The sequence below is a fragment of the Petaurus breviceps genome, unplaced genomic scaffold (assembly GCF_028583685.1).
Source record: "Petaurus breviceps papuanus isolate PSGF00001 unplaced genomic scaffold, PetGlider_PUasm1.0 90650, whole genome shotgun sequence".
Lineage (NCBI taxonomy): Eukaryota > Metazoa > Chordata > Mammalia > Diprotodontia > Petauridae > Petaurus > Petaurus breviceps.
In genome coordinates this window covers 5,502,547-5,525,567 of record NW_027187299.1, presented here as the reverse complement: position 1 = coordinate 5,525,567, position 23,021 = coordinate 5,502,547, and the positions used below count along the sequence as shown (strand labels likewise).

Genomic DNA, 23,021 nt, shown 5'->3' with positions numbered 1-23,021 from the left:
GGGGAAGGCAGGGCAGTTGGGGTTAAGTGACTTGCCCAAGGTCACACAGCTAGTAAGTGTTAAGTGAGGCCGGATTTGAACTCAGGTCCTCCTGACTCCAGGGTGGCTGCTGTAATGACTGCACCACCTAGCTGCCCTGGAACCCTCTTTTATAACAAAGAAAAAGAATTAAGCAAAAATGCTTGCTATACTGACTGTGCCTGATGATATTTTTGTCCTTCTAATATCTTGCTTCTCTTCTGAGAAAAGAAAATAATGTTGTGTTATCTAGGACTGTTACAATTTTTTTTTTCAGTTACTATTTGGTTTTCTTTTAGCGATCTTTTAATTTACATGGTTTTAGTAATTGCTTATATTAGTCTTTAGTTCTGTTTATTTCTCTCTATGACAGTTTATACTCATATTCCCTTTTCTCCAAATTCCTCCTATTTATTTCTTATTTCATGATAACAATATTACATTCCTGTATCACTTTATTCAGCCATTTCCCAATTGATGAGCTTCTACTTTGTTTCTGGTTCTTTGTATAGCAAAGAAATATATACTTACACATGAGAAAATGTACTCAAATTAGGATATTGAAGTACTCCAGGTAGGTGAAGCATGATAGAAGCATTAGAGTAAGTATAAAAGGGGCAGAAATAGAAGCAAATAGTGTTCTGGTGGTAGAATATAGAGACCAGGGGTGGGGATCCTGCAGCCTCAAGGCCACATGTGACCCAAGACCCTTTAACTGAATCCAAACTTCACAGAACAAATCCCCACCCCTGATACAGACTGTCCAGTCAGGATATTGGTGAGAGTTTTTTTTTTTATCACCTTTATATACACACACACACACACACACACACACACACATACATGTGCGTGCATTATATGTATGTGTGTATATATGGCTCTGTGTGTCTCTGTATATACATACATACACATGTATGTATGAGAGAGATTAAGAGAGAGAGAGGAATGGATGTATTCAGATGTATTCAGTTCTGGGTATCATATTTAAGAAGATAATTGACAGGCTGGATGACATTCAAAGGAGTACTACACCTCCCATATAAAGATTAGTTAATGTTATTAGTTTATCTGACTGTTTCTTTTTTAGTCTTCTTTGCTGCAGCATCATTCATCTTCTGCCTCTTAACTGTGGTTTTCCCTCAAAGCTCAGTTCTTGACCTTCTTTCTTTATAAATTTTCTTGGTCAGTGCATCATCTTTGAAGGGTCCAATCTGTATTTCCACATCTACATATCCAGCCCTAATCTCTGCTGAGTTTGTCACATATTACCAACTGCTTACTATCCATATTCACATAGATAGCCTGTAATCTAAACAGGTCTAAAAGAACTCATTATCTTTTCCTCCAACCCATCCCTTCAAAATTTTTTTCTCTTGGGAGTATCATTCTTCTTCCACTTGCCCAGATTCACAACTTTGACATCTTTGATTCTGTCCTCTTTCTCACCTGCAGTCATTGCCAAATCTTATTGATAGTTTATCCTGATATTCATTCTTCCTACTCATACGGCTTCCTCCTATTTCATCTCTCACCTGGACTGTTGCACTTAACAAGTCAGTCAGTAAATATTTATTAAGTTCTTATTATATGCCAGGCACTCTAAGTGGCGGCAGTACTAAGAAAGGCAAAATGAACTTTCTCTGTGTCAGCTACATGGAGAATGGATTGAAGTGTAGAGAGACTTAGGTTAGGGAAACCAACTAGAAGGAGAAAACAATAATTCAGGTGTAAGGCTGCCGAGGAATGGATGCTGTGTGAGTACAGTGAAGAGGGCATAAAATCCAAAAGATTTTGTCAAGACAGAAATGATGAGACTTGGCAACAGATTGGATCTGTGGAGTAGGTGTGAGTGGGGAGTTGAGGATGGCATTGAGGTTGTGACCAGGAGAATATTGATGCCCCAGGGCAAAACTAATACAGATGTTTGGAAGAGGGAAGGGCTCGGCAGAAAAGATAAATTAAGTTCTGTTTTGACTTTGTTGAATTTGTTATGTCCAGTTTAAGATGTCCAAGAGTCAATGGGAGACTAGAGTATATAAAAGATGTTAGGACTAGATAACTAGATCTAAGAATCATCTTCATAGAGAAAATAATTGAACCCTTGAGAGCCGATGAGATGAATGAGAAAGTTTAGAGAGAGAAGACAAGAAGCCCTGGACATAGCATTTTCAGTTCACCCATGGTTAGTGGGCATGATCTGAGGCATTATCCAGGAAAGTCAACTAAGGAGAAGTCAGATAGGATCAGGACAGAGCAGTGTCACAACAACCTTTAGAGAAGAGAATGTCAAGAAGAAAAGGACTCTCAACCAGGCCCTCACTGCTTCAAGATGGTTCTTTTCTATTCTGACTCACCACAACAGCTCTTCCAAACCTTTTCATTCCTCCTCAAACCTCCCATAATACCCTTTGTCCTTATTCTCTCAACTGAGAGCCTTGACTGATATTTTACTGAAAAATAATTGAGGTCATTTGTTAAGAAATCACTCTTTTTCTTCTGTCTCATCTCATATTACCCAGATCCCTTTTGCCACTATCTCTTTCTTCATCCTTGCCTCACGGATACCTCTTTTCCATATGCCAGTGATCTCATTCCATGCTGTCTATTCCAGCATATTGCCTCCTTTATTGTCCACTCTCTCATTTCTTTTCAACTTTTTCCTGTCTACTGTGTGCTTACCTACAGCCTCCAAACATGTCCATGTTTCCCCCATACACAAAAAACCCTCACTTGGTCCTTCCATCCTTGATACCTATTGTCCCATATCTTTCCTCTCTTTTGTGGCTGAACTCCTTAAGAAGGCTGTTTATGATAGGAGTCTCCATTTTTTTCTGCTCTTACTCTCTTTCTACAGTTTGACTTCTTAACCTCATCTTTGAACCCAAACTGTTCTTTTCAGTGTTACTCTTAATTTTCAAATGCAATAACCTCTTCTAAATCTTCATCCTTTTTGACCTCTCTTTAGCCTTTGACACTGTTAATCATCTGCTACTTCTTGATGTTTTCTTTTTTGCTTTTCATGATACTTGTTTCTCTTGGTTCCCCTCTTGTGGTAGCATACACTAATTGTGGATATCCCACAGGATTTTGTTCTTGGCCCTCTTCTTTCTGTATACTGTTTCATTTTGTGATCTTCTTAGCTCCCATGGATTAAGTTGTCATCTCTATGCTGATGACTCTCATATCTCCTTGTTCAGCCCTAACTTTTCTTGACTTCCAGCCTAGAATCTCCAAGTTAACTTTTAGAAATCTTGAACTGGATGTCTTGTAGACATTTTAATCTTAGCATGTGCCAAACGGAACTTATTCCACTTCCCCCAAAATTCTCCCCTCTTCCTAACTTCCCTATTACTGTCAAGATCGTCCTCTCAGTCACCCAGTCTCAAAACCTAGGCATCATCCTCAACGTCTCACTTTCTCAATTCCCATATTCAGTCTTCTGGCAATGCCTATTGATTTTACCTTGCTAATGTCTCTCATACCTCCTTTACTCCTCTGACACTGTCACCAACTTGTTTCAGGCCCTCATCACCTATGCCAGGGCCATTGCAATTTGCTATTTAATTTCGCTGCAAGGGATTCCCACAATTGTCTTTCCTGTTATAATTTATCCTCCGCTCAGCTATCAAATTGATCTTTCTGAAGAGCAGAGCTAACCATGTTACCTCCCTACTCAATCAACTCCAGTGGCTTTCTCTTGCCTCGAGCATCAGATATAAAGTTCTCTGTTAAGCATTCAAAGCCCTTCATAACCTAACCTTCTCCTTCCTTTCCAGTCTTCATACAGCTCACTTTTTCAATCCAATGATACTGACCTTGCTGTTCCTTGAACAAGAAACTCCATCTCCTGATTCTGAAATTTTTCACTCTCTGTCCCTCTTGCCTAATACTCTTCACTCTCTTCTTCATCTTTTGGTTTCCCTAACTTCCTTCAAGTTCCAGCTAAAATCCCACCTTTTATAGGAAGCCTTTCCTGATGCCTCCTAATTGCAGTGCCTTCCCTCTGTTGATTATATCCTGTTTATCCTGTATGTAGCTTTTTTTGTACATTTATTTATTTGTATATTATCTCCTCCATTAGACTGAGTTCCTTGAAAGCAGGGACTATATTTTTCCTTTATGTTTCCAGAGTTTAGCACAGTGCTGGGCACATATTAGGTGCTTAATAAATGTTATTGACTGATTGACCTCTTTACAGCCTTTGACAGCATCAGGGGGCATCAAGATTAAGAGAAGACATTTGGATTTGGCAATTAAGGGTTTATTGGTAGTAATAAACTTTTCAGATAGCAATGATGAGGTTAAAATTGTAAGGGTTTAAGAAGAGAGTGATAAGAGAAAAAGTGGAGACATTGGTCATAGACTGTTTTGTCAAGAAATTTAGCTGTGAAAGAGGAACAATAGAGGATAATAGAATTGAGTAGAAACAACATCCTATTTATTTTTCACACAACTGTCATAATAATCTTCCTAAAGCACATGTAGAACCATATCACTCCACTGCTCCAAAATCTTCAGTGGCTGCTTTTACTGCCTCTAGTAGAAAGGAAAACTACTCACCTTGGTATTTAAAGCCCTTCATGATCTGGGTCTAGCCTGCCTTTACAGGTTTACACGACTTGCATTCTGATCAACTGACCTATTTACTGTTATTGGTATTTGGAATTTTATCTCACATAGTGTGTCTTTATACAGGACATCTTCTATGGTAGGAATGCACTGCTTTAATAAGGATCAGCCCTTTCTTCCATGAAACATTTCTCAATACTTGTAGTTTTTAGGTTTTAGTTTTTTCCATCTTCAAATTATCTTTTATTTATTTATCCATTTTTATGTTATATTTCCCAGTAGAATGTAAACTTTTTTTTTTTGTTGTTGCTTTTTTGGAGGGCAGTTGGGGTTAAGTGACTTGCCCAAGGTCACACAGCTAGTTTTTGTGTTGTGTCTGAGGTCAGATTTGAACTCAGGTCCTCCTGACTCTAGGGCCGGTTCTCTATTCACTGCACCACCTAGCCACCCCAGAATATAAACCTTTCAAGGATACTCTTTTCATTTTTTATGCCTAGCACAAAGAACATAGGTTCTTCATATATATGTTTGCTGGATTAATTTGAATATAGTTTCTGAAAAGAGTACTTAGGGAGATAAAATAGTTGTCTTTAAGGATTTGAAGGCTTGTGATGTAGAAGAGGAATTTGAATTGTTTTGCTTGACTCCTGAGGACAGAAACAAAATCCCTGTGTAAAATTGTTGAATGGGAGCTTTAGGCTCAGCATGAGGAAATACTTCATAACAATTAGAACTATCCAAAAATATCGTGTTTCAGAAGGCAATGTGTTGTCCTTAGTAGTTGTTTTAGGATCAGGACAGATCACAGTGGGACAATAAGCTTTCTTAGGTTTTTAATCATATTATTGATTAATAGAATTTGTAATCTATAGAGACCCCTGAGGTTATTTTCACACAAACTATCTAGTTTTGTCTCCCTCATTTTATGTATGAAAAGTTTACTTTTTTTAAAACCATTGTTGAACTTAATACTTATCTCACTTAAATTTCAACTTAGTAGATTCAGTTTGTCATTTTAACCTGCCAGTTTTTTTAATTCCTTGTCATCTAACATGCTAGCACACCCTCAATTTTGATTTTAATCTTTAAATTTGAAAAGCAGATTTCCTTAAATTTACTGATAAGATGGGCCAAGGATAAAGTTCCTTGAGTCATTCTACTTAGATATCTGCCTCAGTGTTGAGATTGGCACCTTAATGATTAGGTCTGGTCATTAATCTTATTCCATATCCACCTAATTGTCTTTAGCCCACATCTCTTCATCTTTACTAAAAGGAACTAGGTATGTTGCATATCTGCAGATTTTCCCTCATCTACCAGGTAATAGATGATAGATTTATCAAAATCTACCATTTGTCAAAAATGGAAATGAGATTAGTCTAACGATCTATTCTTGTGAAACCTTGCCTGTTTTTAGCCGTTGTTACTTCCTTTGTTTTATTGTTCTTATTGTTCAGTCATGTGACTCTTTGTGACCATATTTGGGGTTTTCTTGGCAAAGATACTGGAGTGGTTTGCCATTTCCTTTTCCAGCTAATTTTTTTTTACAGATGAGGAAACTGAGGTAAATAGGGTTAAGTGTCTTGCCCAAAGTTGCAGAGTTACTGAATGTATGAGGCTAGATTTGAACTCTTGAAGATGAGTATTTGTGATTGCAAGCCCAGTGCTCTATCTCCTGAGTCACCTCACAGTCCCCAGCTTTAGTTAATGGAATGTAATTTGCCTGCTTTGCAGATGGTGGAGTAGGTATGCCTGATCCCTTTCCAGCTACTACAAGATTTCAGTTGTGTGTAGAATGACTTGTCACTTTAGAGACTGATAGACTTTAGAGACTGATAGCTAATAAACAGTATCATTAGTTGTACAAAAGTTCCTCTTGAGCTGATTACTTTATTCCTGTCTTTTCATGTAATATGTTGAATTTCTAGGCCAAGAAAATAGAAGTGTCTGCTTTTTTTCAGTATAATCAAAATTTGCCCACAAATTTCTATATAAGTCTGATAAAAATTTCACATAAAGGAGAAATAGAGCTTGTTAAATTTGTTTTGGCTCTCTCCCCATCTCTTAGGCCCCAAAATATGGGTTTGTGCTGGCTTATATGGCTAGGTTTTAATTTTAGTATTTGGTATTAAACAGTTTTACTTTTAAAGGTATGGGAAGGAAACATACCCTCTCTTAAATGTCAGAGAGGTGGGAGAGTCTACTAGGGCAGATTGTTATATACATTTTTAGAAAAAATTACTATAGTGGATATTTCTGCTTAATTGTGTTTTTTGTAAAATCTGGGACAATGTTTAGCATTTTATTTTTTTTAATAGTATTTTTTTCCCCAATTACATGTCAAGATAATTTTTAGCATTCATTTTTACAAGATTTTGAGTTCCAAATTTTTCTCCCTCCCTTTCCCTCTTCCTAAAAATGGTAAGCAATTTGATCTAGGTTATATACGTGCTATCATGTAAAACATAATTCCTTATTAGTCCTAGTTGTGAAAGAAGAAACAAACCAAAAGGAAAGAAACCATGAAAAAGAATAAAATAGGTGAAAAAAGTATGCTTTGATCTGCATTTAGAGTCCATCAGTTCTTTATCTGGATGTGGATAGCATTTTCCTTCATGAGTCTTTTATACTTGTCTTGGATCATTCTGTTGCTGAGATAAGCTGAGTTATTCATAGTTGATCATCAAATAGTATTGCTGATATTGTATACAATATTTTCCTAGTTTTGTTCATTTCACTTTGCATCTGTTCTTACAAGTCTTTCCAGGAATTTTGAAATCTACCTGTTCATCATTTCTTATTGCACAGTAGTATTCCATCACATTCATATACCATAGCTAGTTCAGCCTTCCCCAAATTGATCAGCATCTCCTTAATTTCTAATATTTTGTCACCACAAGAGGGCTGTTATAAATATTTTTTGCAATTGTAGGTCCTTTTTCTCTTTGATGATCTCCTTGGGATATAGACCTTGTAGTGGTATTGTGGGATCAAAAGGTATGTGCACATTTTGATTGCCCTTTGGGCATAGTTCCAAATTGCTCTCCAGAATGGTTGGATCAGTTCACAGCTCTATGAGTAATGCATTAGTGTCCAAATTTTCCCACATTCTCTCCAACATTTATCATTTTCTTTTTTTGTCACATTAGCCAATCTGATAGGTGTGTTGTTTTGGTAAAACAAACACAGGTAAAACCTCAGAGTTGTTTTAATTTGTGTTTCTCTAATCAGAAGTGACTTAGAGTACTTCTTCATATGCCTATATATAGTTTAGATTTCTTCATATGTAGTAGAAATGCCATTGACAGAGGTTGTAGGGATGTAAGACCAGTAATACCACCACACAGGAGGGCTGCCAACACAGGTTCTTGATCTGCTTTTCTAAAGAGAGCTTCGAAGGGGTTAGTAATCTTACTTTAATTAAACAATGAGAAAGATATATAAATAGAAGTGAGTATCCAAGAAAGAATACAGTAGACAGGGCTCTAATTGTCTAAACAGAATAATAGATACATAATCACCAGACCAGAGAGCACCAACATCTGGGTTCACAAAACCAGGGAACCTCTTAACAACAGCCGGCCAAATTACAAAGAAACATTCTTCCCATGAGTGAGCCCCAAAGTAAAATACTAACTTCCCAGTATATATAGTTTTCAACTAATAGGCTCAGAGCCAGAAGACATCACAACCGACGGGCTCAGTGCCTAATTGGTTCAGTGCCAAAAGGTGTGAAAACCTTCCTGCAAGTAAGGTTCCCCCTAAACAAGATTGTCCTTAGGCTAGTTCCTCCTCCAAGGCAATATAAATCTCCCTGAATATATATAGTTTTCACCTGATGAACTCTTTGTGACTCAGGATGTGTCATAGCTGTGAACTGGGCTGGAATTCAGGAGTTCAAAGCAACAAGACAACCATGATTGAAATACCTGTGTACCTTTAGACCTGGGAACATGGCCCCTGTTCCAAGGAAAAAAGGGAACACATGTGGTGACATAGGTTTATAAATAGGGAAAATCTTGCATTCCCTTAACCCTTCATCATCTAAAAACTTTTACTTAAAAAAATTTTACAAGGAAGTATTCACTTAGTAGAGGGAGAGATTCTATATTTCCAAAAATGATTGTGATGTAAATAGAGGTAGGAAGAGGGGTTAGGGACTGGACCTATGATTATATTGGTATAGCAAACTACCAGATAAGAAAACTCCTACCAATGAAGGTTGACACCTTCTTTGCAACCTCTAATTTTAACAGGATAGAGAAGTGAGGTAAAGCAATTGGCCCTGGATGTGTCTGAGACTGGACTTAAACTCATCCTTTGTTGCTTCTCTCTCCATTGATTAGGCCATGATGCCTCCCATGTCATAACAAAAAGACCTCAATAAAGCATATTTTAAAGTATAGAAGGATAACTCTGAAAAGTAGAACTATTCTACTGTACTTTTAATTGCAAACTATATAATTTTGTTTAGTGAGTAGTCTGAATCATAGTCGGCTTTTTATAAAACTCCAGTTTTATTACTTTCAGGTATTTACAATTGTAGTCTTTTGGTTCTATAAGAGCCAGCTTTTATATGTGACATTGTAATTTGTAGCATTTATTTGCTTACATTTATGAAATCACAGGAATAGATCAAGTGAAACAGGGTTTTTAGTGGTCTTAATTTATGAGGAAATCTTTTTTATATCACCCTAGCACAGGTTGACAAAAATGTGAATTAGTGGCATATGAATGAATGGTGAGAAAAGCTCTTATTAAATACTGTGTGCTAAGGAATACAAATAGAAAAGTGAGATAGTCTTTGCTCTCAAGGAAGCTCACATTCTAATTGAGGGAGACAATACACGTAGGAGTGTTCAGCTACAGAGCAGATGCTAATGCCCAGGGGTCTTGAAGGGCAGCTCTAGTGCAGATAACAAGACCTGGTTATCTGCCATGTTACCAGGAAGGCTATAGTTGGTATATCCCTCTTCACTGAAGCAATGAGAGCTGTCATGTCTGCCTTGAAACTAGCAATTTGGAGTGAAAAGGTCCGTGACTCCTGGAAAGTAGGGAGTAGGTCTCAAACTCAGGGATGGGGAACCTCTGGCCTCGAGGCCACATGTGGCCTTCTAGGCCCTCAAGTACAGCCCTTTGACTTCTTCCCCTGAAGTTTGGATTCAGTCAAAGGACCACACTTGAGGACCTAGAGGGCCCCATGAGACCTTGAGACTGCAGGTTCCCACCCCTGGGGTTAGATTAGAGTTGCTTCAGGTTCCCTCCTTCACGAGTGATAATAAGGGGTAGTGAGCTTGGACACCAGAAGAAGGAAGACTGGGATAAAGGGGAGATGCCGGTGGGATTTGGATAGGGCTAATATTACAAGCAGAAGATTGAAAAATGAAAGCTTGTGAATATGGAGATTGGATAAAATCTCATTCATTTACATTCTAGCAAGTCATTTGGTTCGTAGTTATTTTGTTTTAACATTTGAATACTATAGGAGAGAAAATGACACGATTGAGATATTTTAAGTAGACAAAAGCACAAGTAAAATTATTAAAATGTGAAAAGGATAGAAACTTAGAGATCTAAGGTTTTTATATTTTAATCCTGATTTATTACCAATCTAAAACTATTAGCAGTTCATCTTACATCATGATCTTTGCTAGCCTTAGTCTGTAGTTAAACTGCCCAAGTTTCATAAAGAAAAATAGGAAAAAAAATGAGAAGTTTTTAATTGGTTCTTCCTGTACACTCATGCATATAGGTATGAGGGGGAAAATAACAAATTGCATAAATTGCCTATAAACTGCTCTCTTACTGGCATCTTATTCTGTAAATAATTCTATTTGGATTATGTCCAAAGTAAAAGCAGAAGGGGAAAAGTATTGTTTGATGGAATATGGCAGTAGATTGGAACTTTTCACCTTGGGAATTATTCACTGAAAATAACGGATGTCCTTTTCATCAAGTTGTAACATAACTTGTTTAAACATCCTTTTACCTGCATGTGACCAAACATGCTTTTTAGGGTTTTCAGTCACATGCTGTCCTTGAACTTTCTATAAAGTAAAAGATTACTCTGGACCAGAAATGAAATGGTGATTCAAAAAAACAAAAACTAACAAAAGTAGGCCAAATAGCCAGTTGCTGGACCTGACCTTATGTTTATAAAAGAGTTAAGAGGAAAAATGTAGACTCAGTTCTTCTGGGGAAGATAATGATGTATGCCAATAATGTTTAATTTAGAGATCGTGCTCTACCACATATATATGTTGAAAGTAATTTATTTAGTGTCTTTTTCATATCTAAAGAAAATAGAATTGTTTCATAGGTCAAATAACCATAAGACTTTATTACAAATTATATTTGCTTAAATTTTAGCCTTTTACTGCTTGAGAAGGTAGTGGGAGTGTGGTGGCTGAAGCTCTGGCCCTTGAGTCAGGATGACCTGGGTTCAAGATATTGACACATTACTGTCAACCTATGCCCTGGTGCAATAATTTAATTATAAGTTGAAGAACAGTTGAAGATCTGTATTGATAGAGGGAGTTTCCTTTCCTCATTGGGAGCTTCCTGTGCAGTGACATCATATATCCTCCAGGCTTAATTGTTTAAAATAGATGACTTAAATTAGAAGATACCATATAGGTTGAGATGATTAAATAGCTTGCTGTTTTGCAACAGCATTCTAAGCATTTTTCTGCAATATTATTGTATGCTGCTGTGCAGAAGAGGAATGACAGTTTGATAAAAGTTAATAAAAAGATAAATAGTTGAAACAAGGCAAGGAAGATGAGAAAGAACCACCAGCAATGGAAAATAGCAGTTCCAAGGAAAAAATACAATGAAGGGCCTGGTAGGCCATGATAAGTGAAGTAAAGAAAGAGAAACTGAGCAAGAAAGGGAAAGTAGAAAAGGCCTTGGGAGTGAAGGATAAAACAATAAAAGAAGTTTATTCTTGCTGTATAATTTCTCATTTCTTATAGAAAAGGCTAGTGAGTCCTCACTGAAATTTCTAGTAAGGAAAAAATAAAGAATGATTGAAAAAGCATTTAATAATGCTACTTTGTGCCAGGCACTGTCCTCAGTGCTGGGAATTGAAATACAAAAGTGAGACAATCTTTAAAGATTCAATCAGGGAAGACTGGGCTTCTCTGTCTTGCCCAACTCTATTGCAGTTGTCACAGGAGTTTTGGCCTGCTTTGTTTCTGACTTGTCCAGGTCTTCCGTCCCAGGGCAGCCTGATGGCACCCTGTCCTCAGGGACTCACTGTGTGGGTTCCAGACTTGATGTGGACTTTAGTCCTTTTTAATACACTGCAGCTCAGAACTACTGAGCTTTAACAACCTACCAGACCCAGCCTTCCCAGTAGAAGGGATTATAGGGTCATGCCACCCACCCTAGATATATAGTGCTTTAGAAATTGCTTTGAAATATGCATTCTCATTTTACCCTCTTAGGGTCATTAGTACAAAAAATATCAACCCCATTTTAGAGAGAAAAAAACAGACTCTGAGGTGTTGCACGATTTTCATTTGCCCAAATTCAAGCCTGACTCGAAGATCAGTATTTTTCTATATGCCAAATATGGAGTGAATCCATTTCTAGAGTACCACATAATTTCTTCCTCTGCTAATGAAGTGTCTGAAGGAAATTTTCATTGGAGCATTGTTCATTAATTGAGTTACCACTATATGGCAGATTATAGACTGAGAAGCATGTAACATAGGCTTTTATCTTTTATAATGGTGTGGCTGAATTGAGATCTATTTATAGATGTGAGGAAATTCATATATTTTTCCATATCTAAATATAGAATCGTGTTAATGTATTTTGTCAGCAAATTATCTTGCAAATGTCTTGTTTCTTAGTAGGTTATTCTACTTTACTGAACAAAGTGTCATCCATCAGCCATCCCTTCTTTATCAGCCAAATGTGTCCATGTTCCATTCTTTCGTTATCTATTAATGTCATTCACAGATCAAAATGAATCAGGATATTTTAGCCTTGATAAGTACCCTCTTGTCACTATCACAACTCTGTCGTCCATTTTTTTTGTGCTCTGATTCTTGCATAATGTTTGTGAATTTACCATCATGGCTGCCAGCTTCTCCAAACCTGCTGCTTCCAGTGTTGCTCTTTAGGGGTACCCAGTGAGAAATAGGATTTGGTCATAAAAAGTATTTTAGATATTCATCATGAATGCTAACAATTCTGGGTTATTAGCTAGATACTTACCTAATAAAGAGATTGTCTTCTTTCTAGTTTTATAATGATGTCCCAAAAAAAGGTTTAGACATTTTTATAATCTGATATTATGATGTTTCACATATGAGACAAGCTAATAATTCTAAAATGTATAAAGGAATAAATTTATGGTGGACATTCTGATTATATATAATTTAAACTCAAAATTGTAAAAATTTATGATTGTAAAAGTCTTCATACTTTAGTATGCATATATACACATTTGAATGATTTTGGTGAATTTAGATGTTTTTTCCCAAATATAACTTTATTTCATTTTATTCCCTTCTCTCAAATTACAGTGGTTGTTAATGTCTCCTATTATTGATTTAAGGAACTCAGTTACTACCATTGTAATTTATAGTAGCAACCAATATTGTAAAAAGGGATTATTATGAAATAGATAATCTATTTTGCAGGTTTGATTTTGTTCATGGGATTTTGAGAATACATATGTGTATGTATATATATATATATATGAGTGAGATTTGATTATGTTTCTTTATATGCATTATTTGATTATTCTTTTCCCAGTAAATTTTAAGAAAGCCCTAAATTTTGTTTTGACCGCATTAGAATTCTTTTCAATGATTTATAAATCAACATGCTTTAAATGAGTAGAATAAAAATTTTTTAAAAGAGTAGTTCCTTTGCATTGCAAAATTATTGTATCTTTGCAATTTTATGGATTAACTTTTCCTCATGGGTTTCTCCAATGGATATTTTGGTGAATCTAGTGAGGATGTCAGGCTTTCAGGAACTTTCAGCTTTTCAGGAACAATCCTTTACTAATATGATGGGAAGAAAATAGATAAATTTAAACAGTAGACTGTCTTTTGCCAATGTTAGAGTTTTTTCGTTTAGATCATTACCAATTTAAATCCTTTTTAGGACATTTGTTTCATTTATGGATTCTCATTGCTGCCTTTTCAGGGCTTCAGGAATATGTGGAAGCTGTGTCTTTTCAACACTTCATTAAAACACGGTCACTAATCAGTGTCGATGAGATCAACAAACAATTGGTATTTATATCAGAAGATGCTAGAGAAGAAAATAACACTGTAAGATGTTTAAATTTATGCCATTTTGTTTACCTTTTTTGATTGTGATATTTATTGCTAAAAAAAAAAGAAAAAAAGATTTGTGGAGGTAGGGGAGTTAATTACAATCCATTGTTGTTTATCTTTAATGATAATAAAAATTACTTACTTCTATGTAGTATTTTACAGTTTTCCAAGTATTTCTCTTGCAGTATTTCATATGATCCTTATAACCATATGAGCTACTGTAACTATTATTATTTCAATTTTATAGATGAAGAAAAACAAGGCTCAAGAGAGGCACATTAACTCCTTTAGTTATATAGTTTAGCATGCATTGGAGATAGGACTGATACAGAATTTGTGGAAAAAATGATTCTGTGCTTTGTAAAGAACTGTGAGGCATGTGGAAAAATATCTTCTGATTAAAGTAGGCTCAGCAAAAGGAAAATTTTATTATAATTAGAGCTATCTAGGAATACTTGTTTAGTTCCTAAAAGAACACTTAATGATAAAATTAAGGGATTTTTAAAATGGAAAATTGGTGGATGAAGAGAAGAAAGGAAAGTAATATTCGTTCAGAGTAATCAGTTAGAAATTTATACTGTAAGAAGATAGCCTGTGATTTTGCTATGGCTGATAAAACTCAATTTCTAGCTGTTTTTTCTCTATGTAAAATTCTTTAATCCTGTGTAAGAGATAAGGGAAGTGATTAAGTCAAGTCCACAATATTCAGGCATTTCATTTTACTGATGTTTTGCAGTTATTTTTGGCCTTATTATCTAAAGTGGCCTGACATATGTCAAGAAGCAAAGCAAGTGGAGTCTCTTTAAACGTGTTTGTTAAGGACACATGTTGTCTCCCACAACATAATGTAATCTTCTTCAGGGCAGAGACTTTTTATATCCCTAGTGCCTTATCACTTACTGCATTTAGTCACAAAAAAATAATCCTTAATAGTATACCTCAGTTTGAAGTGAGAATATCATGGGTGAATGGAGAAATTTTTTTTCTTGGTGAAATCTCCAGCAAGTATCCAGATAATTGAAGTTTCCTATCCTTATTATGTTATGCACACTTATATGTTTCCTGAATTCATCTCTTTTTCTCCCTCTCTACATGAAGCTTACAGTATATTTTACTTACCACATTGATTTTGTTTCTGTCTTCTGTGATCAAATGCTTTCCACCATCCTTCCCACTTCTGGGGGAATAACAATTATTATTGTTTTAATAATAGTAATAGTAAACCTATATACTGTACCTACTGTGTGTCAGACCCTGTACTAAATGCTTTCCAAATATTATCTCATTAGATGCTCAGAAAAACCATGGGAAGGAAGGTGCCATAATTGTCCCCATTTTACAGTTGAGGAAACTGAGGAAAACAGGTTAAAGAACTTGCCCACAGTCACACAGCCAGTATCTGAGGCTGAATTCAAATTTAGGTCTTCCAGACTTCAGACCTAGCACTCTGGACTGTGCCGTCTAGGTGCCTTTGACCATATCTTCTCCTTCTTCTTTTTTCAAAGGTTTTTTTTTTTTTAATGTTTTTAAGCAGTCGGGGTTAAGTAACTTGCTCAAGGTTACACAGCCAGTTATTTCTGGGTGTGGTGCTGAGTGTCTGAGCCCGGGATTCGATCTCCAGGTCGTCCCAACACTGGAGCCGGTACTCTTACTCGCTGAGCCACCTGGCCGCCCCTAAGCAATTGGGGTTAAGTAACTTGCTCAAGGTTACACAGCCAGGTGTTTCTGGGTAGGTGCTAAGTGTCTGAGCCCGGGATTCGATCTCCAGGTCTTCTCAACACTGGAGCCAGTGCTCTTACTTGCTGTGCTACCTGGCCGCCCCAGGGTTTTTATTTTTAACATTGTTTTCTTTTTAAACTTAAACACACACACACACACACACACACTGAGATGAGAAAGCGAGTAAAATGTGAAATAATGCAAAACATTTCCATATTAGCCATATCACACAAAAGAGCAACAACAACAAACAAAGTGAGAAAGTTATATTTCAGTTTGCACTGTTTATCCGTTCTCTGGAGGTGGATAGCATTTTTCCTTCATGTGTCCTTTAGAGTTGTCTTGGATCACTGCAAGACTTTCTTGGTTGATTGTCATTACAGCATTTCTTTTACTTTGCACAATGATCTGGTTTTTCTCACTTCACATTTCATCAATTTATATAAGTCTTTCCATGTTTTTTTTCAAAAACCACCCCTGTCATCATTTCTTATAGCACAGTAGTACTCCATCACAATAATATGCCACAACTTGTTCAGCTATTCCCCAAGGATAAATATCCCCTTTTTTTTGAATTTTTTAGTACTACAAGAGTTGGCTATAAATATTTTTTTATATATGGGTCATTTTACTTTTTCTTTAATCTCTTTGGGATATAGACCTACTAGTGGTATTGCTGGGTCAAAGAATATACACTTTTATAACCTTTTGGGCATAGTTTCAAGTTGTTTTCCAGAATAATTGAGCTAGTTCCTAATGTACCTATTTTCCCTCAATCCCTCCAACATCTATAATTTCTGATGTCTGTAAGAGTTGTTTTAATTTGCATTTCTCCAATCAATGGTAATTTACAACATTTCTTTATATGACTATAGATTACTTTGATTTCTTTTGAAAACTGCATGTTCATATATTTTGACTATCAATTGGAGAATGTCTCTTATAAATTTGATTCAGTTCCATATTATCAGAGAAACTTGCTATAGAAGTTTTTTATATTACTTCATTGTCCATGGCACCTTTTAGCAAAATGTACTTTCCTTTATATTATCTCTTTTAATTATGTCTATTTTTGCTTTTGTTTGGTCTGATATCATGATTGCTACTTTCTTTACTTTAGCTGAAACAGTACATTCAATACTTTGTTTTAATTCTGCCATTCTGTTTCAAGTGTGTCTCTTGTAAAAAACATATTGTTGGCTTCTGTTCTACAGTCCATTCTTCTATCCACTTGAGTTTTATGGGTGAACTCATCCCATTCACATTCACAATTTTGATTGTTATGTATTTCCCTCCATCCCATTTTCTGTTTATCCTTCTCTCTCTCTTTAACCTGTCCTTCCTTAAAAGTCATGTTTTGCTTCTGACCATTTCTTTCCTTAATCTGCCCTCCCTTTTATCATTCTCTTCCCCCTCCCTTTTCCCCATATCTCTTATCCCCTTTTCCTCCTAGTTCCTATTGAGTCAGCTAGATTGCTGTCCCCAACTAACATATCTTCTTAACATCCTTCCTTGCCCCTTGCCATGCTCTTTTACTTTTCCTCCTTCTTTTGAATAAGGTATATCTTTCTTGAGCTATATTCTGGTCATGGGTCTTATCCAACCAAATCTTAGTTATACCTGTGAGATCAAATTTGCCTCTGTATGTTAGGCTTCTCTTCTTTTTTCTGCCTCTTCTCTGTATTTTATGTATTTGAGCATAACCATTAGAAGTCTAGGGTTTTCATTACTTAATTCTTTCTTGGATTTTGTCTTCTGATCTATAAAATGAGTGGCTTGGATTGGATGAGTATCTAAGATCTCTTACAACTCTAAATCTGTAATCCTCTGTAGTCTTATGTGTAGTTTCCTTCTCCCTGATAGCCTGGAAAGTAGACAAACATTCCTCAAACCCCTTTACCTTTTCTTCTAAGGAGTAGACAAATGTGCACTTTTGAGTATAGATAGTAGTTACTTGACTGTGGCAACATACATTGAATTTAAGATATCTTAAAAGTTCTCTTTACTCAATCCTTATTGGAGGTATGATTCTTGGTCTTTGTCTTTCTTGGTAGTAGATTCCTTAGAGAACTGCTTCGGCAGACTACTTACAGGAGCTTCACTTAGGAGCTGTCATTTCTCCTAACTTTCTTTATTGCACCCTCAGCTCCTTGATAGCTACATGGAATTTCCTTTCCTTTCTCTCACTAATCTCATCTTGCCACTTTGCTTTCCTTTCTCATACCAGTTACCTTCTTCTTGAGGCCTTCTATTTCTTTTCCTTTTTTTTTTTTCTCAAGTCCTCCTTTTTTCCTTCTTAGGGTCTTCTACTCAAGTCTTTTCCTGTTCTTAGGAAGAATGTGTGTGCTTGGAAAAGGAGCTTGGCTAATTATATAGCAACAATGAAAGTCAACAGATGAGTAATGTAAATACAACACTGGTCTCCTTGAGATATTAAAAGTGTCAGAGAAAGGCCTCAGGCATGTTTGAGTGGGATTCTCAGTGCCTAAAACAGTGCCTGGTATGTAGTAGATATTTAATACATCCTCGTTGATCAGTCTTTGTGAGGAGGCAGGACTTCTAACATATACTGTCCAAGAACTCTGGACAAATCATTTAAATTCTCAGAGACTCAGGCAATTATTTTTTAAGATTTTAAGTTATAGAACAGGTGCTGATGTTAATTGGTAGAGGGTGTTTCCTTATCTGGGGTTCCCAATACATGTGAAATCACAGGTCTGATCTGAAATCAGCAAAGTAGATTAATTATTTTGAGGGCAAGTAGCATGTCAATCTGCCCTTCAGTGTTGCCATATATATTTTAGTGCATGTCATATTTGCTGTTTTGGAAGTAACTAAGTAGCATAAAGAATAGAGTACTAGACTTAGGAAGATATAAGTTCATGTCCCATCTCATATGTTTACTAGCTTTTGGGGAAGCCACTTAAATTCTCATTTTCTTCATCTGTAAAATGGGATGTAAAAGAGCACCTATCTCCCAAGGTTGTTATGAGAATAAAGTAAGATGACATGTGAAGTGTTTGGAAGTAATATACATGCTAACTGTTTATTAATTTTTTCACTGTTTTTACAATTTCCTTTCTGTGTGTACTTTTTAAAAAATCAGGTCTCCTCAGATTTAGATGATAAACCCCTCTGCACTTGGAGCCTGAAGGTGACACCTGTTGATTATCTTCTGGGTGTGGCAGATTTAACTGGAGAATTGATGAGGATGTGCATCAACAGTGTGGGAAATGGGGACATTGACACCCCTTTTGAAGTGAGCCAGTTTTTGCGTCAGATTTATGATGGGTTTTCATTTATTGGTAATACTGGACCTTATGAAGTGTCTAAGAAATTATACACACTGAAACAGAGCCTAGCCAAAGTGGAGAATGCATGCTATGCCTTAAAAGTTAGAGGTTCAGAAATTCCAAAGCACATGTTAGCAGATGTGTTTTCAGCCAAAGCAGAAATGATTGATCGTGAGGAGGGTATTTCATAAAAGAGCAATACTCAACTCTTGTAATTTCCATGAGGGAGATCAGTTTGAAAGACTGTTATTTAGTATTTCATTTTACTTTTTGTGGATTTTATTTAGTAATATTTTCAGTTTTACCTGACAAAATTATTTGCACTGTTTTAAACTCTGTACATTGCTGTACATAAAATTTATGAAAATTATTTACTCCATGTATCTCCTATTTTAAAATTTTTGGCATATTTGGCTGTCTGAGCCTCCCAGTGACCAACTACTGTCTGTCACATATCCCTGTGAGGTACTTATTTCATAGAGCACTCACTGCCATTCCCATTATAGTTAACTGTTGAATTATGGATTGTATAATATTTTGTTAAGTCATTAATAATTTGAATTGGTGATTCTGTTATGTCTAAAAAGGACTTTTTAGCCTCACATTTTGTCTTCAACATCTTATTTAAATATATTGCATCAAAACCACTAGAATGGATTTGGTGTCAAAGCATGGTACCAAAGGCTTGGAAAAGCCATGACCTACATAGAGAGAACAGTTAAATAGAAAAGAGAATTCACTGAATTCATGTGAAATGGTAGCAGTGAGAATTGACATTTTGTTCTGATTAATTAGTCCATATGGATTCATGTGTTTCAGTAACACACATTTTCAGAACAATACACTTAAGCCAGGTATCCTATTTTAAATTGAAATCTATCTTCTGCTCTTCATCATAGAGGAGCTGAAATTGAATTGATCCTAAAGGTAATGTGTATTATGAAGTTTGGACAGAAATAAATATTTTCACATGGAAATGAAATATGTTTGCCAACAGTTGATTAAAAAAAAGGTAAAGGAGTTGGTTAAATATTATTTATTAAATATTATTACAGCTAGGCTGTTATTTTGACCATCATGCATTTTGCTTTGATTTACCTTGATGCCTGTTTGTTCTGGCATCTTTTAGGAATCATTTTTAAAAAGAGCAATGAAATACTGTTGTAGGTTAAAAGATTTAATTCATCCATAACTTCATAGTTGTCCAGCTATGTTAATTGAAATATAGGAGATTACCAAAGAAAAATTATCATGTATAATTCAGCAATAAGACATTGCAGTTCCAAGTGCTTTTAGCAATAGTATTAGTCACAGAGCCAAATCCTGTAACTAATCCCCTGGGAACTAGAATGGTGGTCCCTTTTATGCCAGTACTATTTAGAATTGGAATTTACACACTAAAATTAGGAATAGCTAATTCCCTGTGATGTTGACATAGGCATTATACAATTGATACTGAAATTTCCATTTGAGTTTGTTTTGAGTACTTTGATAAAGAGATGAATTCTGGGGACACTGGCCCTTACTATAAGGGCTGCTTTCTCTATATCAACCTTTGAAGGAAATGTGGAAATATGATGTGCCTAATGTCAGGTCTTTTGTGTATGTTTGTTTTTTCAAATAAATTTCTGTTACTATGCTCTAAGGTACTCTGCCTACATATTCCCTTTACTATGTTGTGTTCTTTTCCCTTAAACCATTTTGCATTGCATTTATAATATTGTTTACCCTTTTACTTTCATCATTTCCATGTAAAAAAATATTGGATTGGTAAAGGATTGTTTTGTGAATGTTTAAAATGAAATATTTTGAATAAAATCATTTTAAAATATAGAAAAAAAAGTGTCTTTCAATCCTAAAAATGATAACTTCTTTCTACAGAATTTCTCAGAACTGAAAGCATGTTGGGGGCTGGACCAATGTTGCAATTGAGGGAAACAATCATTTACCTCATTGAAATATTCTAATTATCTCAAAGCACTCTACAGTCTTCCATTTAAAAATGTTTTACTTTGGCAACTATAGGTTGATGGGAGAAAAATGTTGGTGTGAGTAACTGTTCATGTTTTACATAAGGGAAATAGATCTAAGGTGAAGAAGAGATGATTGATTTGTTTAGGGTCTTGCAGCTAGTTGGTGGAATAATCTGGATCATCTTGTTCCCTAATTTATTTTTTTGTATCCCCCAGACCATAAGATGACATGGGCCGTAGCATCGCAGCCTGCAATGTGCCTGAACCAGATTAAAATGCATTTGGGAAATACTCAGCAAAATAAATAAAAATGCAATAGAACATAAATATGTGGTTTTCTAAGTCCTTATGTGTCCCACAGAGATCCTTGTCTATGGTTTAGTGTCCCTGTTTCTGTTTGAGTTCGAACCCATTGCACTAGACTACTACTGCCATACCAGTATATTTTTTTATAAGCAAAAAAAAAAGTCAGATACATTTTGATTAAATGGATAATCATAATAAAGTTTGAAAACACTGCTGAATAATTCCAAATACAGACCTATAAGTCCATCTTTTAGCAAATGCCTTACCTTTCTAACTGGGAAAGCAACAACATATATAAATATACACAAAATAAATACAAAGATGATAAATACAAAGTTGTTATATATAGAAGTTTGAAAGGGAAGGCACTAGTAGTTGTGATCAGGACAGATTTCTGCTAGAATGTATTAATTGAGTTGAATTTTGAAGGGACAGACCCAGTAATACCACTATAATGTCTATGCCCCAAAAAGATCAAAGAAAGGAGAAGGACCTATGTATTTTAAGAATAAAGAAATAAATGAAAATTGCCAACATCTATTAGAACCAGGGGGCAAAGTGAAAATATAAATAATCAATGGATTATTATTGTTGTTACCCAAGAGAAAGCTAAAATGAAAAGTTCCAGCAGTGTTTTAGACAAAATTCAGAACATTCACATGAAAAAAACCACTGGAAACAGTAAGAGAAAGAGTTCAGGCACCAAGGACCCACAGTTGGAATCATGCAAGACCTAAAAACAGGTCTTGGAATACAGTATTCTGGAAAAAAAAAACCAAAAGATACTATTGAGAATAAATTTATCCTACAGAATTGAGTATAATCCTACAGGGGAAAAAATGGACATTTATTATAATTAAAGTACTTCTCCAGTATTGCTGATGGAAAGATCAGAGTTGAGTTGGAACTTTGAAATGTGAACTCTAGACTTGAGAAAACTAGAAAGATAAACTTGAGTAATTGGAAGTCTGTATGATGCTAACATTCTCATAGGAGAAGAAATACATGTGTCCCTTCAGAATTTTAATATCTTTAAGTGGATTGAGGAAGTTAAATAAGAAAAACAAGGCCCAGGGGTGGATTGATTCTGTTCTGAGGATCGTAAGAGGGGAAGAAAGGGAAGAGAAAAGGAATATATCAGTGTAGGAAAAGATGAAGAAATGGAATTTACTATTTCTCATAATGGTGGTATGGAAGAAGAGTTTGCAAATATGGAGAGAAAGTGAGGGGAAGCAGGCATCAAATGAATTTACTTCTTATCTAAGCTGGACAAAAGATAGTTGAACACTCCATATCCACCTCTAACAGAGTTTGGGTAGGAAATACATTTTAAAAAATCAACAGGAAAATAGGTTGGAATGTGTAGTGAGGGAAGGAGGTAGAAAGGAATATAGGTGCAAACAAACAAAATGTTCTGATTTCAGAGGGGGAAATTTCAAAAAATTGGAAACTAAGGTTGGCCATCAGTTGGAAAAGGGCAGAACAAATTTTATATGGATGTATTGGAATATGTTTAGTAAGGAATGATGAAAGACGATTTCAGAGAATCCCAGGAAATAAAAACTGATATAGTGAAGTCAGCAAAGTCAGCAAACTTCACTATTTTATATAAGGACAATGTTAAAAAGAAAAAAAACCCCAAACCTCTGAAAGACAAGTACTCTGGTCTGATGAGAGCAACAACCAATTGAAGACTCAATTTGATAAAGCACATTTTGCAACTTTTGAAAAACAGATCACCCCTGTGTGATCCTAAGGCTGACTCAGGATGTGACAGAAGATATACTTTTTTGGACATTGCCAGTGTGGGAATTTGTTTTGCTAGTCTATATTTGTTGAAA

General features: G+C 35.6%; 1 protein-coding gene across 4 annotated transcripts in view; it reads left to right on the top strand.

Moving 5' to 3' along the window:
* The window catches only part of TSNAX (translin associated factor X), a 34,390-nt gene extending 13,647 nt beyond the window's left edge, over positions 1-20,743 (top strand). For all 4 annotated transcript variants that reach the window (XM_069064874.1, XM_069064872.1, XM_069064871.1 and 1 more), the window contains exons 5-6: positions 13,756-13,883; positions 18,715-20,743. In XM_069064874.1, the coding sequence (XP_068920975.1) occupies positions 13,756-13,883; positions 18,715-19,092 (506 nt within the window). In that variant the 3' untranslated portion in view covers positions 19,093-20,743. The remainder of the gene's footprint in view (positions 1-13,755; positions 13,884-18,714) is intronic.
* The last annotated feature ends 2,278 nt before the right edge of the window (positions 20,744-23,021 follow it).